The sequence below is a fragment of the Perissodus microlepis genome, chromosome 13 (genome assembly GCF_051167445.1).
Source record: "Perissodus microlepis isolate ML-2025 ecotype Zambia chromosome 13, ASM5116744v1, whole genome shotgun sequence".
Classification (NCBI taxonomy): Eukaryota; Metazoa; Chordata; class Actinopteri; order Cichliformes; family Cichlidae; genus Perissodus; species Perissodus microlepis.
This window is the reverse complement of record NC_140473.1, coordinates 9199879-9214913: the sequence shown is the minus strand read 5'-3', so window position 1 is coordinate 9214913 and position 15035 is coordinate 9199879. Positions and strand designations below refer to the sequence as shown.

Sequence of the window (15035 nt, the reverse complement as noted above, 5' to 3'; positions counted from 1 at the left end):
AAGTGCACGCCACAGACGGAGGGTCAGCTTAAAGTGAGGCAACAGAGACACCCTGTCCCGCCTGGTCCCACCGCACACAGGAAGCAGTGCTTCGCTGGGTCCCCTTTGTCTGGCCCCAGACCCTGCTTCGACCAGTGACGCAGGCGCTAATGCAAGGAGACACTCAGCCAAATTACGCTCTAATTTCCCCTCAGGACTCAGACGGTCCCACTGGCCCTTGAGAATTGGACTGAGGATTTGTTCAGAGTGATTTGTTTTGTCTTGTCCCTCCCATATCGATGTCCAGTTCGCTCACTCAAGTTCTAGTTCTCTGGTAAAAGGCGACTAAATTGGGGATTTGAAAATAGAGGGATTCAAGGAGCATGAGTCCTTAGAGGATAGGAGGCATAGCTGTTTAAATACGCCCAAAGAGAAACAAAAGTAGTAATTTCACTAATGAACACGAATAAACGCGCAAACTAATCTGCAGTTTTGTATGCAGGCATCACACTTGCCATCACTCTCGTCTTGGATGAGTGTGAGAATTTGGTAGACTTCTAAGTTTCTAGTATGCTTTAGTCATGTTTTGTGATGCCCTTAATCTACTCATCTGCTTAAAGAACTAATTTTGTGTGAGCCGCTCAGACTCAGTGCGTCATATTTGTAGACCTGTAGCTTAGTTCCCTTCCAGCAGGGGTTTAATTGAGTGACTAATATGCACGCAGTCAAAGCCCTTTGAAGGCTGCCATAACTCACTTCCTCACAAGTCTGTTCACAGATTAAACAATGATGCACCAAACTGGTTTTCTGCTCTCAGGTTTGAATGGCTTGTGACTTTGAGATTGTGCAAAAGTCTTAAGCCAGTCCCCATTTACACTGCGGATGGGAAATGGGTGCAACGATTTGAGTTGTGGAGACACAAAAATACTGTATATGATGCACACACGGAGTCTGCATAATTTTAACAAGTCAATATTTAGTATGATCACCTTTGTTCTTCAACACAAGCAAAATTTCTTGTCATTTCATTCAAAGCTCTTCTTTGGATGTTGGCTGCCTTTTGTTCTGTTCTCTGTCAAGATGATGCCACAGTGCTTCCATAATATTCAGGTCCGGGCTCTGGGGAGGCCAATCCACGGCTGATACTGCTTAATTTTGTGTTTTTTATCCAGGTGAGCTTTCACTGTGTTGGCAGTGTGTTTGGGGTCATTGTCGTGCTGAAAAATAAAGCCGATGCCAATTAGACACTTATATTGTGTTGCATGTTGGATCAAAATCTGACTACTTTTCTGCATTTATAATTCCATCAAATTTGCCAAGATCTTCAACACCACTGGCTGAAATGCAGCTCAGAGCCTGCAGTGTTTTTTATAGATGGCTGGAGATGCTCACTGTTGTACCTTTCTCCTGTCCTCCATACATACTGATGATCATTTGAAGCAACCCCCCCCCCTGCATAAGACTCATCAACACTCATTTCAGCCCAGCTCCCAATTTGGCATACCTCAACTTTTTCTCCCTGCTTCCCTTCCTTAAGAACGGCTTCATGGCAGCCACACTTCCACTGAGACCATTTCTGATGAGGCTTCAGTGAACAGCAGACGGATCAACTGAAGGGCCAAAGGGCATCTCTCAGGCCTTTTTTTTTTTTTTTTTTTTTTTTTTTTTTTTGGATTCTCTCAGTTTCTTAAAGACATGACTTTCAGAAACCGTGCATCTGCTGTAGATAGTCCTCCATTTCCCTAGTTTCCTCTTTTTTTTTTTTTTTTTTTTTTAAAGGACAGCACATTATGTCATGAGGTGCCACATTTTTGGTTAATACCTTTTGTTTTTGAGAATCACCTTGTTTGTGGACAAATGTATTTTTTTTGTTAACTTAGGTATTTTTTTTTTTTAAAGATTCAATGAAATGAGAACAACATTTTTGTGACAGTAATACAAATATTAAATTCTTAAGTGCTTTTTATATATATATATATTTCAGTGATTCATACGTCAGTGTTAATCGGCTGAATAAATAAAGAAAACGAAAATGTTCAGACACAAGGACTGGACTGAAAATGAGTGAGAAAATCCCCCCGATACAAACCGTGGACAACATTTCTAAAGTCTGAAGAATTATTAAGGATGACTTGATATATAAATAAATAATAGTTACAAGACAGTCTGATTCCTTGAAAGCAAAAAATAAATAAGTGTTAACCAAAGACTTTTTTCATACTCTAAAGCAGCACAGAAAACCATCAAATGCGGAATTTCTACTTCACTGCAGTTCAGAACAAATGCTGGAGTGAGTTTGTAAAATCCAGCAGACTCAACCGCTGGTTGTTAATCTTTCTGTCCTGTGAGCGCCATCTGTAGTTGGTTCTCCTTTTAACCCTACAAAGCCCGAACCTTGAAAGTTCCCAGAAAAGGTTGTTTTTTTTTTAAACTTATTTATTTTACTGGAGCCTTTATTAAACCGCGTGACAAAAGTAAAAATGAATAAAAATAAATTACATATAAATGTACACGTATGACTCATTTTTGCGACAGTCGGTATTTTTGTGCACTTTATGGGGGACAAAAATCACGTTATACGGTTAACAGGTCTGAGTTCCTGCAACACAGAAAATAGATCAACACTAAATAATAATGGCCAACAATTTACAAAAAGGTAAAAGTATTTTACAGTGTGGTGTGATCTGAATTTCAAAGCTGTTCCAAGATGGATTATCAATTTTCCCCTTCAAAAAAACAAAAACAAAAAACCAAAAAGGGACTACTTTGTCCGGGTGCCAGGGGACGTCCTGATTGGCCAGAGAATCGCAGTTTTCTTAAAATACCACAGTGTCTGCACATATAAGAGGAAAAGTTTCAAACTTTTTTTTTTTTTGATGATTGCACTTTAATTCATCACCGCTCATTCTGCGTCCTGTCTGACGGGTTATTTTTAGGGCTCTTTTCACCAAATATAACCCGCCTCGGTCGTTTGTCATCGCGTCACAACAGGTAACATTATCCCATTTAGCCTTTTCCTCTTCCTCACTGGCTGGGTCGGAGGAGAGGTGTGGGGTTTGGGGCTATAAGAGGGACGGTCACAAGTGCCTGACACTCATCTTCGGTCTGCTGAGGTAAGAGATGAAGACGCCTTTTCTTTTCACCTCACAGGGGGCTGCTTTAAATACTCACGATAAAACTTCTTTAAAACTTAAGAAAAAAGAACATTTTATTGCCTTTTTAAAAAAGCACGAGCAATGTCTGACCGTGTGCAACCAATGCTTATTCGTTAGGTGGAAACAACTGCGACAAAAATGACTATTTGGTGCAACTTGTGTAAATGTCACGTCAGTACTCCTTGCACTTCCCACCATCTGCCCGCGGATCACCGGAGCCCAGTCTACAGGAGGTTCAGGTCAGTGATAACTCTTCTTTCCCCTCCTCTCTGCTCCACGTCCTCTAGTGGCTGAATCAACGCACGGCTGCTGGGAAAATTTGGAATCAGCTGTGCGTTATAGTGCATGCACGACGGGGAGCACTTAATCCTCCCCCCCATGTCTACAGCCTAGTAGCTTATTATTTGTGATACATACTAATCTAGCCTTGCACATGATGCTGCCAAAATTATTCAAAGAAAACTCTTTCAAAGTGATTCTTTTAATATACGTATATATATATAGGAAATATGGTTCTGAATATAACATAATAATGGAAATTCATAGTGTGTCCATTTGAAAGGTTATAACACATAAGTCCAGATAACTGCCCTAAAAAGTCCAGTTGTGGATCTCTGATTAACTCACTGGGATATATTGTGATATAATTCTCCTTTTGTGGCACTTTCTGAGAGCTTGTGACGTGGGGCACCCCACTCAGAGGACACCCACTTTATAAGGCAATGAAGGGAGCATCAGAAGCCCAGCCTTCCCTGTGTGACGCCCACGCTGAAGCCTTGGCAGCTATAAAAACCCCAGGCTCTCCGTGGATGGGTCCAGACAGATACTGATCACGCAAAGTCTATCGAGAGCCCTCATTTCTGTTGGAGACGTACAACAGCCTCTCATATCAGCAGTTTCCATAGGAACCCTTGATATTCAAAGTCAGCTTTGGCTTGTGGGGAAGAGATATCAGGCAGGGTGAACTGTGGAAAAAAGAGGCAGGATCAGTTCAGAAAACTCTGTTAGGTTTTTGTTTTTTTACTCTACACTTGCCACTTAGACATCTTTTTTTTTTTCTTTTTTTTTTTGTAATGCGAGTGTGGAAATAGACAAAAGTTCGAGCTCACCGGATTTACTACTTTAGTTTTCAGTTCAGCCTTCTGACCTCAGTGACCATGGTCTCTCACAGATCCACCAAAGGGGCATCCAAAGCTCGACGGGACCACATCAATCATGAGATCAAGAACATGCGTGCTCTGCTGCCCATCACCCTGGAGGACCAGGAGCGACTCTCGTACCTTCACTCCATGGCCGTCATCTGCACCTACATCAAAAAGTCTGTTCTCTTCCAGGGTAAGTTTTCATACTGCAGTCATCCTTTAATGCCTTTGAACTTTTAATCTGCATTCAGCCTGCATCGCTGTCAAACAAAATGGGACTGAGCATGAAGGCCTCTAGGGACCATATCAAAAAGTAACAGATGTGAGAACCCGCAGAGACGCATGCTGTATAAGCAATGCTGAACTCACTCTTTCCTCTCTATGGGCTCCCAGCTGGAGAGCGATCACACTGCTCTCTGCCACATGAGGTCTTTCTTCAAGCCTTGCACGGCTTCATCCTCGTCTCCACCGCACAGGGCAGGCTGGTGTATGTGTCAGAAAATGTAGCCGAGTATCTCGGGGTTTCCATGGTGAGCCTTTTTGTTAGCTACATTGTGTTTTCAGGTGTAATGTTGCAGCACTTTTAGTTTCTGAATCTTTGGGAGCTAATGGGAAATTGTGTAACTTTCCCAGGTAGACGTGCTGCAGGGAGACACGATATATGATATGGTGGAACACTCTGATGTCGACATTGTTAAATCAAACCTGGACCTTGAAAACAACTCAATGTCAGGTAACAAAGATTTGGAATTCAGTTTAAAATGATATGTATGGCATTTGAAATGATTATAGTGTTATCACATGCTGGTTGCTGGTACTGTCACAGATATTTCTACTGTGAGGAAAAAAAGTAAGCCGGTTTCCTTGGAAATTCAACTTGGTTTGATGCAAATCCAGTGAGGACACTAAAGAGGTTTCAGATCTGCAGAAAATGCCAAATTTGTGAAATGTGCTACTGATGCAAAATCCCCCAAATGCCCCACAAAGCCCTTATTTTAAGCCATTTTATTCATAGTGAGTTTTAAAACTTGCCCAACCTCTTTTTTACAAACATGAAAGACTAAACTGTCGCATTTTCTTTCCTCAGAGCGGAGCTTTATATGTTGCATGAAAACCTCCAAGACCTTTAAGTTGCAACATGGCAGCTGTTCCTCTATACTGGTCAGAGGAAGCTTCCAATTCTTCCCACAACCCTATGCATGCTCCCCTACCACTACAACCAGCGAGCCACTGTTCGTGGCTCTCTGCACCCCAACAGTGAACTGCCTGAGGAGCACCGACTCTCACTTCTGTCACAGCTTCAACAGCACACATGGACTGGATATGAGCTTTATGAAGCTGTCAGATAGGTACAATTGCACAACTTCTTCTGTGAGCAGGAATAATGAACGTTTTTCTGTTTATTGACATTTTGATTTTCCTTTTTAGCGTTTCTCCTTTGTTGGGGTATTCAGCAGAGGAAATGATTGGTCGATCATGGTACAGCCTCGTCCATCCTGAAGATCTGTCGCTGAGTGCAGATTCTCACAGAAGTTTGAGTAAGTGAACAACAGCCTTTAAGACAAAGAGACAGCTAAATGTTAAGATTTCAGTATTCACTGGCACATTAAATACCTGTTGTCATCTATTCACAGCACACTGAGCACTTTAGCTTTCAGTTGTTGAATGATATGAAATAGTAAATATTAAGACTGTTTAGCATCATTCTCTTTAAAGACAGTTCTTTAGTTCAGCTCGTTACATATTTATTCTGGTTTTGTTGTGTGCGATACGTTTGAGGTTTTGTGTGCACGGTTATAACCATGAACATTTCCTCCAGTGCACTCAGATGACGGCTTCCAGGTGGAAATGGTGCTGAGACTCCAGCGCATGGATCTGTCGTGGTGCTGGATCTATAGTCGAGCCACCAAAGTCTCTGGGGAATGCCAGACCATCAGCTGCACCAACTTCATCATCAGGTATTATGACCTCCTCTGGAAAAACTGAGCACATGTTTCAGTGTTTTCCCAGTAATGACGCTGACTTGTTGCACGTTGTGTTCCTGCAGTGAAACTGAGGCCAGATTTCTTCAGAAGAAAATCAGCAGCATGGCCTTCAAATCAGCATTTCTGCCAAATTCCTACCACTGTGCTCAACACCCTCAAAGCTCCAACAATAAAAGGCAGAGGACACCCAACAGCCAGAGTGAGGAGCCTGGTGCCAGAGATACGAGGGAGTCTGAGCACGACACAGACTGTGTGGTGAGCGGTTCTTCCCCGAGCTCACCTGCCCTTCTGGGTGATAGCCCTGCTGTCTTCATCCCTCCATACAGCCCCGCCTCCTCCAGCTCCTCTCTGCAGCAGGAGGAGCTCAGCCATGACATTCTGATGGATGTGCATGTATGCACAGATCAGTGGCTGTGCTCCCCTGAGGCCTCCCCCTCCCATTATTCCTACCCAGAGACCGAGCTCACCTGTCACCATTCACCCTCAGACTCCCTCCCTGCAGCCACTCAAACCTTTGACCAACCATCCTTTGGCACGCTCAGTGGCCACACTCCACCCACCTCATCATCGCCATCCTGTGATTTCAGAGATTATACATCTGATGCTCGCTTAGTTCCAGACTGTCTCTCTGTGTCCGACATGTGTGAGAGCCCAGCGGACTGTGCTCTGCATCCAGATGATTTCGGCCTTCTGTTGCAGCCACAAGAGGGCAGCGTTGTCCAACTGCATCATGATGCTCCTGACTTATCCACACATACCAGTGTTTTTAATCCCAGCCAGTCTCCCACATCCCTAGAGCCTAACCAGTATAGCGAAAGTGAGCAGGTGGAGATCAGTATTCTGGCCCAGCAGATCTCCTCGCTGGCCAGCAGGTTTGACCGGCATCACACTGTGAATCCCTATCAGCATGTGGTCCAAACTACAGCCACCAACACGATGCCCTCAGCCTGTGACTGGCCCCCTAATTCTCCTCCCCCTTCAGTTCGTCTTCCCAATCCTGCGCTGGTTCTTGATGTTGCCATGTTTGACAGCTTCATGAAAGATCTGAACATGTTCACAAGAAAAAGCAGCACATTGAGCGATACCAACTACCAGCAGGGCTTAGTGTGCAGCAGGAACGGGCACCATCCCCATCAGGAGCAGCAGGAGCACATTGGCTTCATTGCAGAGGAGCTGCTGGCTGCAGAGCACTTCACCGTGGGCAGCATCGCCATAGATCCCATCAGTATGCAGCTGGGACGCCATGATCAAACCACTGGGTTGCTTCAACATCATCTCTACTAAACAGTCCACCCTAATGAGATGGCACATGACAGTTGTCGGGTACAGATGGTGCTGAGACTCCAGTTCGTGGGTCTGTCATGGTGCCGGATCTATAGTGGAGACAAAGAGTGAGTGACAGATCAGCTGCCTTGCATGGCTTCACCCTCACACCAGCACACAGGGCACGCTGGTCTGTGCTTGAGAAAGTGTAGCTGAATATCTCGGGCTTTCCACGGTGAGCCCTTTTGTGAATTACATTGTCATTTTCAGGTGTAATGTTGCAGCAGTGATGGACTTTGAATCTGTTAGAACTAACACCAACTATGTCACTTTCGCAGGTGTATGTACTGCAAGGAGACACGTTATGACATGGTGGGATGTTCCGATACTGAGATTGTTAAATCAAACCTGGACATCGAAAGCAACATATTATCAGGTAACCAAAATTTCAAATGATGTGCGGCATTTAAAATGACTGTATAAAATGATCCCCCTCTTTTTGCTGTAATATTACTGACATTGCTGCAGTAGGTGGAAAAAATGAGCCAGTTTCCCCTGAAATCTGTTTATGAAATCCATTACTGATGCAGCATTGTGCTACAAAGCCCTTGTTTTAAGTGAATTTCTTCCATTTAATTCATAGTTAGTTTTAAAACTCGGCAAAACTAGTCTTAAATGTTTTAACAAACATGAAAGACTAAACTGACGTGTTTTCTTTCCTCAGAGCGGAGTTTTATATGTTGCATGAAATCCTCCAAGACCTTTAAGTTGCAACATGGCAGCTGCTCCTCTACACTGGTCAGAGTTGAGGGAAGATCTGGAAGCTTCCTCTGTGTGTCCTCCCTTACCACCACCACCACCGAGCCACTGTTTGTCACTGTCTGCACCCCAGCAGTGAACTGCCTGAGGAGCACGGACTCTCATGGACTGGATATGAGCTTTATGAAGCTGTCAGATAGGTACAATTGCACAACTTCTTCTGTGAGCAGGAATAATGAACGTTTTTCTGTTTATTGACATTTTGATTTTCCTTTTTAGCGTTTCTCCTTTGTTGGGGTATTCAGCAGAGGAAATGATTGGTCGATCATGGTACAGCCTCGTCCATCCTGACGATCTGTCGCTGAGTGCAGATTCTCACAGAAGTTTGAGTAAGTGAACAACAGCCTTTAAGACAAAGAGACAGCTAAATGTTAAGATTTCAGTATTCACTGGCACATTAAATACCTGTTGTCATCTATTCACAGCACACTGAGCACTTTAGCTTTCAGTTGTTGAATGATTGATGACTGATTATATGAAACCCTAAATATTAAGACTGTTTAGCATCATTCTCTTTAAAGACAGTTCTTTAGTTCAGCACGTTACATATTTATTTTAGCGTGTGTGATACGTTTGAGGTTTTGTGTGCACGGTTATAACCATGAACATTTCCTCCAGTGCACTCAGATGACGGCTTCCAGGTGGAAATGGTGCTGAGACTCCAGCGCATGGATCTGTCGTGGTGCTGGATCTATAGTCGAGCCACCAAAGTCTCTGGGGAATGCCAGACCATCAGCTGCACCAACTTCATCATCAGGTATTATGACCTCCTCTGGAAAAACTGAGCACATGTTTCAGTGTTTTCCCAGTAATGACGCTGACTTGTTGCACGTTGTGTTCCTGCAGTGAAACTGAGGCCAGATTTCTTCAGAAGAAAATCAGCAGCATGGCCTTCAAACCAGCATTTCTGCCAAATTCCTACCACTGTGCTCAACATCCTCAAAGCTCCAACAATAAAAGGCAGAGGACACCCAACAGCCAGAGTGAGGAGCCTGGTGCCAGAGATACGAGGGAGTCTGAGCACGACACAGACTGTGTGGTGAGCGGCTCTTCCCCGAGCTCACCTGCCCTCCTGGGTGATAGCCCTGCTGTCTTCATCCCTCCATACAGCCCCGCCTCCTCCAGCTCCTCTCTGCAGCAGGAAGAGCTCAGTCATGACATTCTGATGGATGTGCATGTATGCACAGATCAGCGGCTGTGCTCCCCTGAGGCCTCTCCCTCCCATTATTCCTACCCAGACACAGAGCTTGCTGCAGCCACTCAAACCTTTGGCATGCTCAGTGGCCACTCTCCATTTATCTCCTAATCTCCGACTAATTATTTCAGAGCGTGTACATTCTCAATTCTGATGCTCGCCTTGTTCCAGACTGCTCATTTGTATCCGACACGTGTGAGAGCCCAGCGGACAATTTCGACCTTCAGGTTAAGCCACAAGGAAGCAGCGTTGACCAACTGCATCGTGACCCATACGTACCAGTCTCTTTAATCCCAACCAGTATCTCACATCCATAGAGCCTGACAGCAGAGAAACCAGTATTCTGGCTTAGCAGTACGGCTTAGTGTGCAGGATGTATGGGCCCCATCCCCATCAGGAGCAGCAAGAGCACACTGGCTTCATTGCAGAGGAGCTGCTGGCTGCAGAGCACTTCACCGTGGGCAGCATCACCATAGATCCCATCAGTATGCAGCTGGGACGCCATGATCAAACCACTGGGTTGCATCAACTCAATTCACCAGCTACATGCAAAGCAGCATTCAGCAAGGTAATTTCTACTAAACAGTCCACCTATTTATTGATTTGCTGCTTTGGTATGTAAGCTTTAGAGATATTTAATTAATGTCTAATTTTATTTTCTGTCTCTCTTTAGGTGGAGCTTGCTGAAGAAAACCCGTCTTGAAATAAGTCTGAGACTTAACTGGACGACCACTTGTATGACATATTGTCATAAACCTCCAATGGATTTAAAGAAGAGTGTGAGTAAAGACAACTAAAGGACATCTTCTCAGATGTTATTTTCATATGCAACACTTTCCCATCCTGAAAAGCTTAGTTAAAACTCATGTATTTTTCCTTTCTGCAATTTTGTCAGCTGGGTTTTATGTTACACTGATGTCTTAATTTGAGAAAAAGTACTTTTTAAGAATCTGACAGCATTTACACTGACATAGATCCGTTTATCTTCTAATATTGTGACTACATTTTAAAAATGAGCACGTAATGCCATTGTCACTGCAATTATCAGCAGTTTCCATAGGAACCCTTGATATTCAAAGTCATCACCTTCCCACAAGCTAACGCTATAAGGCAGGCTGAGCCATGAAAAAGAGGCTGCATGAGTTCAGGCCAATTACTCTTTGTTCTTGCAATTAGATTTTCATTTTAAAAAAAGCACACTACACTTGGCAGTTACACATCAGAATGATTTTTAAATGCGAGTGTGGAAATAGACAAAAGTTCGAGCTCACCGGATTTACTACTTTAGTTTTCAGTTCAGCCTTCTGACCTCAGTGACCATGGTCTCTCACAGATCCACCAAAGGGGCATCCAAAGCTCGACGGGACCACATCAATCATGAGATCAAGAACATGCGTGCTCTGCTGCCCATCACCCTGGAGGACCAGGAGCGACTCTCGTACCTTCACTCCATGGCCATCATCTGCACCTACATCAGGAAGTCTGTCCGGGGTAAGTTTTCATACAGCAGTCATCCTTTAATGCCTTTGAACTTTTAATCTGCATTCAGCCTGCATTGCTGTCAAACAAAATGGGACTAAATCTTCAGTACCCCTGAGACCAAATCAAAAAGTAACAGATGTGAGAACCCGCAGAGATGCATGCTGTATAAGCAAGGCTGAACTCACTCTTTCCTCTCTATGGGCTCCCAGCTGGAGAGCGATCACACTGCTCTCTGCCACATGAGGTCTTTCTTCAAGCCTTGCACGGCTTCATCCTCGTCTCCACCGCACAGGGCAGGCTGGTGTATGTGTCAGAAAATGTAGCCGAGTATCTCGGGCTTTCCATGGTGAGCCTTTTTGTTAATTATTTGGCATTTTCAGGTGTAATGTTGCAGCACTTTTAGTTTCTGAATCTTTGGGAGCTAATGGGAAATATTGTCTTTTTCCCCAGCTAGATGCACTGCAGGGAGATACAGTATAAGACATGGACTCCAGTGCATGGATCTGTCATGGTGCTGGATCTATAGTTGAGCCATATGGAGAGTGCCAGCCCATTAGCTGGAGCAAGAGGAGGTCAGCCATGACATTCTGATGGATGAGCATGCATGCACAGATCAGGGGCTGTGCTCTACTCTCTGCTCAGAGACCGAGCTCACCTGTCACCATTCACCCTCAGACTCCCTCCCTTTAGCCACTCAAACCTTTGACCAACCATCCTTTGGCACGCTCAGTGGCCACACTCCACCCACCTCATCATCGCCATCCTGTGATTTCAGAGATGATACATCTGACGCTCGCTTAGTTCCAGACTGTCTCTCTGTGTCCGACATGTGTGAGAGCCCAGCGGACTGTGCTCTGCATCCAGATGATTTCGGCCTTCTGTTGCAGCCACAAGAGGGCAGCTTTGTCCAACTGCATCATGATGCTCGTGACTTATCCACACATACCAATCTTCTACAGCCACAGAAGCTGGTTCTTGATGTTGGCATGTTAGACAGCTTCACTAAAGATCTAAACATGTTCACAAGGAAAAGCAGCATATTGAGCAATACTAGCTACCATCTAGCAGCAGTGTATAACAGGAATGGGGCCCATCCCCATCAGGAGCTGCTGGCTGCAGAGCACTTCACCGTGGGCAGCATCACCATAGATCCCATCAGTATGCAGCTGGGACACCATGATCAAACCACTGGGTTGCATCAACTCAATTCACCAGCTATATGCAAAGCAGCATTCAGCAAGGTACTTTCTACTAAACAGTCCACCTATTTATTAATTTGCTGCTTTGGTATGTAAGCGTTAGAGATATTTAATTAATGTCTAATTTTATTTTCTGTCTTTCTTTAGGTGGAGCTTTCTGAAGAAAACCCGTCTTGAAATAAGTCTGAGACTTAACTGGACGACCACTTGTATGACATATTGTCATAAACCTCCACTCGATTTAAAGAAGAGTGTGAGTAAAGACAACTAAAGGACATCTTCTCAGATGTTATTTTTATAAGAAACTTATTCCTGAATGTAGAGCTAAAGCTCATGTAGATTTTGTTTTCCTTGGGCTTCACTCAAAGTATTGACAGGTGTCACAATCCTGTAGGTAGCAAACTGAAATGTTATATGTGCCACCAGCTACAGGCTGAGACATCCGTCATCTTCTGTTCTTCTGATACATCAAGAAAACAAATATCAGTAAAAGACATTTCAAGGAAACCTTCGCTAAAATGTCGTGTCTGCAAGCAACTTATGTGGGTTTTATACTGTCCCAACACTATGGATAAAACCTGCTGTTAGCTGAGTTTTGTTTTGCTAAAGTCTTTTTTTTTTTTCATAAAAATGTACTTGAAAAACAAAATAAAAGTATGTGAGATCATTCACCCTGCTTTATCGCCATAGTTTTTAACACAAATTGGGTTTTTTTTCTTTGTATGCCATTAAAACTTTCATACTGTCATAGTTAAAGATGTTAGACAAGATGAAGCTACCTCAGTGGTAAAGCTAAATCCATTCAAAGTCTGAATTTTGTGCCTTAAATTGTGTTATTTCCTGCATATTCAGAACTGAGTCATTCCTGCGGTTTGCTTCAGAAATATTTGAAATGTAAATAAATCTAAAGAAAATCAGAGGCTTTGTTGTTTATTCATTATAACACAGAGTTAATAAAGAGGACTGCCCACGTTCTCAATAAAATGCTGAATGCAGTTAAGGGGCCTATAGTAGATATTTAAGAGGTAATATATAAAAACGTTGAAACTTTATTTTTAATGACAGAAAGACGTTGTGTGCACATTACTGAGATGCCCTCTTACACATCACAGGTCGCCCGTCTTTATTATCAGAGCTGCCTGGTGTAGCTGGACGCTTGCAGTGACCTGAGTGAACCAAAAGCTTTGTGTTGTAAAAGATACTGAAGCACCCTTTACAGCTGGAAAGACGGCTGATTTAGATGGACCATCACCAGAAATGACCTTTCATACTACACTTTATTATGTAAGCCATCATTATAAAATATTGACTAGTGCAGGCACAAAACGCATCTTTATGGAATAACAGTTATTTATCACAAGAGGGCCTACTGAGTACTTTGTAGCCAATCAGACCACAGCACATTGTCTACTGGGCTCTTCGGGGCTCCATTGATTTTTACATCTTGTGGGCAGTGACACCAACAAGAGCACATAAACTGTGCACAGTGAAATCAGTTACAGATTTAGGTTGATGTGCAGAGTCGATGAATAAATGCGCATTTAGGTGACTGATGGATCACGGAGGTTAAAAGCAGAAAAGATTTGCATGCATGCACAAACGTGGGGGAGAAAGCTCGCGGGGAGGCACTACAGGCATGCAGCTAATACAGTGTTCATGTTTCTGTCATGAGACTTAGATTCACCACTAGATGGAGTGATAACTCCAACACCTTTGTCTTAACACAGATTGTCTCTGTGTGTGAGTGTGTATGGCAATGAGAGCACAGAAGGACATCAGTTCGGTCCATTCATGAGCAAAGAGTCCAGATGCTGAGCGTTATCCACGGAGACCCAATTAAGAGGGATGTCTGTTGAAGGGTACAATGGCAAATAAAGTTCCTAACAAGTCCCCACATCTGCTGTGCTCCAGTCTCCCCGCATCACTCAGCAGCACCTGAAACATCAGTGATTTCCCCGAGGCACGGTGACACTAACATCGCGGCTTTGGCGCATTTGTCCACACCAAGGAGACTGCAAAAAATATAAACCCTTTTCATTTCACCGACACACACAATGAACACTCCAAGCACTCCCATGTCTCTGCAGATTACACAGCTCAGCAGTAAAGTCAGTTTGGCACTCTTCTGTCGCTGTGGTTACACACTTCCAATAAGCTCAGGCTGTGCGCTCTGTTTTTATTCCATCTGTAAAAATCGACACAAACAACATTATTATTATTATATTATATATAAAAGGTAGATGCAGTTGTAATATTAGATTAGTGTCTCATTGTGTGAGGGGAAATAGCGATGCAAAGTAATGGCACACGCTGATGATGTCAAAGCAGAAGCGAGAGAGATGAAAAATCAAGACGCAAACACGCATATACAGACACAGGCTATAAGCAGGGACGCACTCACTTTATCTATAACTTGGATCACTTAATCACATAGGCCACCCTGCTATCTCTCTGATATTAAATTAAGATGAAGAGTGGTGAAATTAACAGAATCCATGCCTCACAGGAGTGGTGAAGTAATGTAGGTGTCTGGCAGTGGAAGTGAAAGATGAAACATGTTCGGGTGATGCTGTGATTCATATCTAGGATCTGAGAGTGTTACTGAGGCTGGAGGTACCGCACGGTGGAACTGACAAAAGAGAAACGGAGGCAAAACTGTCATCTGCCTTACTTCAGTAGCTCATAAAGTGCTTTCTCAGGTGGATGGCTGGAGGGCGGATGCTTGGAGGCGGGAAGGCGCAGGGGTGCATTTGAACAAGGCAACTCATGGATGGGATTCATCTCCAATCCGTGCCTCCCACAGAAAGCCAGTTTCT

The 15035-nt window shown here is 43.7% G+C and overlaps 3 protein-coding genes across 6 annotated transcripts; all 3 read left to right on the top strand.

Moving 5' to 3' along the window:
- Positions 1 to 3011: 3011 nt before the first annotated feature.
- Positions 3012 to 8335, top strand: LOC146374667 (uncharacterized). Of its 3 annotated transcripts, XM_084949125.1 has the most exons (11): positions 3012 to 3092; positions 3252 to 3373; positions 4306 to 4469; positions 4670 to 4806; positions 4910 to 5009; positions 5364 to 5625; positions 5705 to 5814; positions 6096 to 6234; positions 6324 to 7759; positions 7863 to 7960; positions 8249 to 8335. In XM_084949125.1, exons 2-9 carry the CDS (start codon positions 3273 to 3275, stop codon positions 7543 to 7545), a joined length of 2235 nt encoding a protein of 744 aa, XP_084805251.1. In that variant the 5' UTR covers positions 3012 to 3092; positions 3252 to 3272; the 3' UTR covers positions 7546 to 7759; positions 7863 to 7960; positions 8249 to 8335. The 3 variants fall into 3 exon arrangements, with proteins under 3 accessions (XP_084805251.1, XP_084805249.1, XP_084805252.1); XM_084949123.1 differs by having other exon boundaries at positions 3061 to 3373; XM_084949126.1 differs by lacking the exons at positions 3012 to 3092; positions 4670 to 4806 and having other exon boundaries at positions 3300 to 3373.
- LOC146374666 (uncharacterized) lies at positions 8269 to 10317 on the top strand. Its single transcript, XM_084949129.1, has 5 exons — positions 8269 to 8483; positions 8563 to 8672; positions 8962 to 9100; positions 9190 to 10106; positions 10212 to 10317. Exons 1-4 carry the CDS (start codon positions 8269 to 8271, stop codon positions 9647 to 9649), a joined length of 924 nt encoding a protein of 307 aa, XP_084805255.1. The 3' UTR covers positions 9650 to 10106; positions 10212 to 10317.
- Positions 10318 to 10323: 6 nt separating this feature from the next.
- Positions 10324 to 13136, top strand: LOC146374665 (neuronal PAS domain-containing protein 4-like). Of its 2 annotated transcripts, XM_084949128.1 has the most exons (4): positions 10324 to 11029; positions 11230 to 11366; positions 11471 to 12261; positions 12367 to 13136. In XM_084949128.1, exons 1-3 carry the CDS (start codon positions 10858 to 10860, stop codon positions 11498 to 11500), a joined length of 339 nt encoding a protein of 112 aa, XP_084805254.1. In that variant the 5' UTR covers positions 10324 to 10857; the 3' UTR covers positions 11501 to 12261; positions 12367 to 13136. The 2 variants fall into 2 exon arrangements, with proteins under 2 accessions (XP_084805254.1, XP_084805253.1); XM_084949127.1 differs by lacking the exons at positions 10324 to 11029; positions 11230 to 11366 and having other exon boundaries at positions 11373 to 12261.
- The last annotated feature ends 1899 nt before the right edge of the window (positions 13137 to 15035 follow it).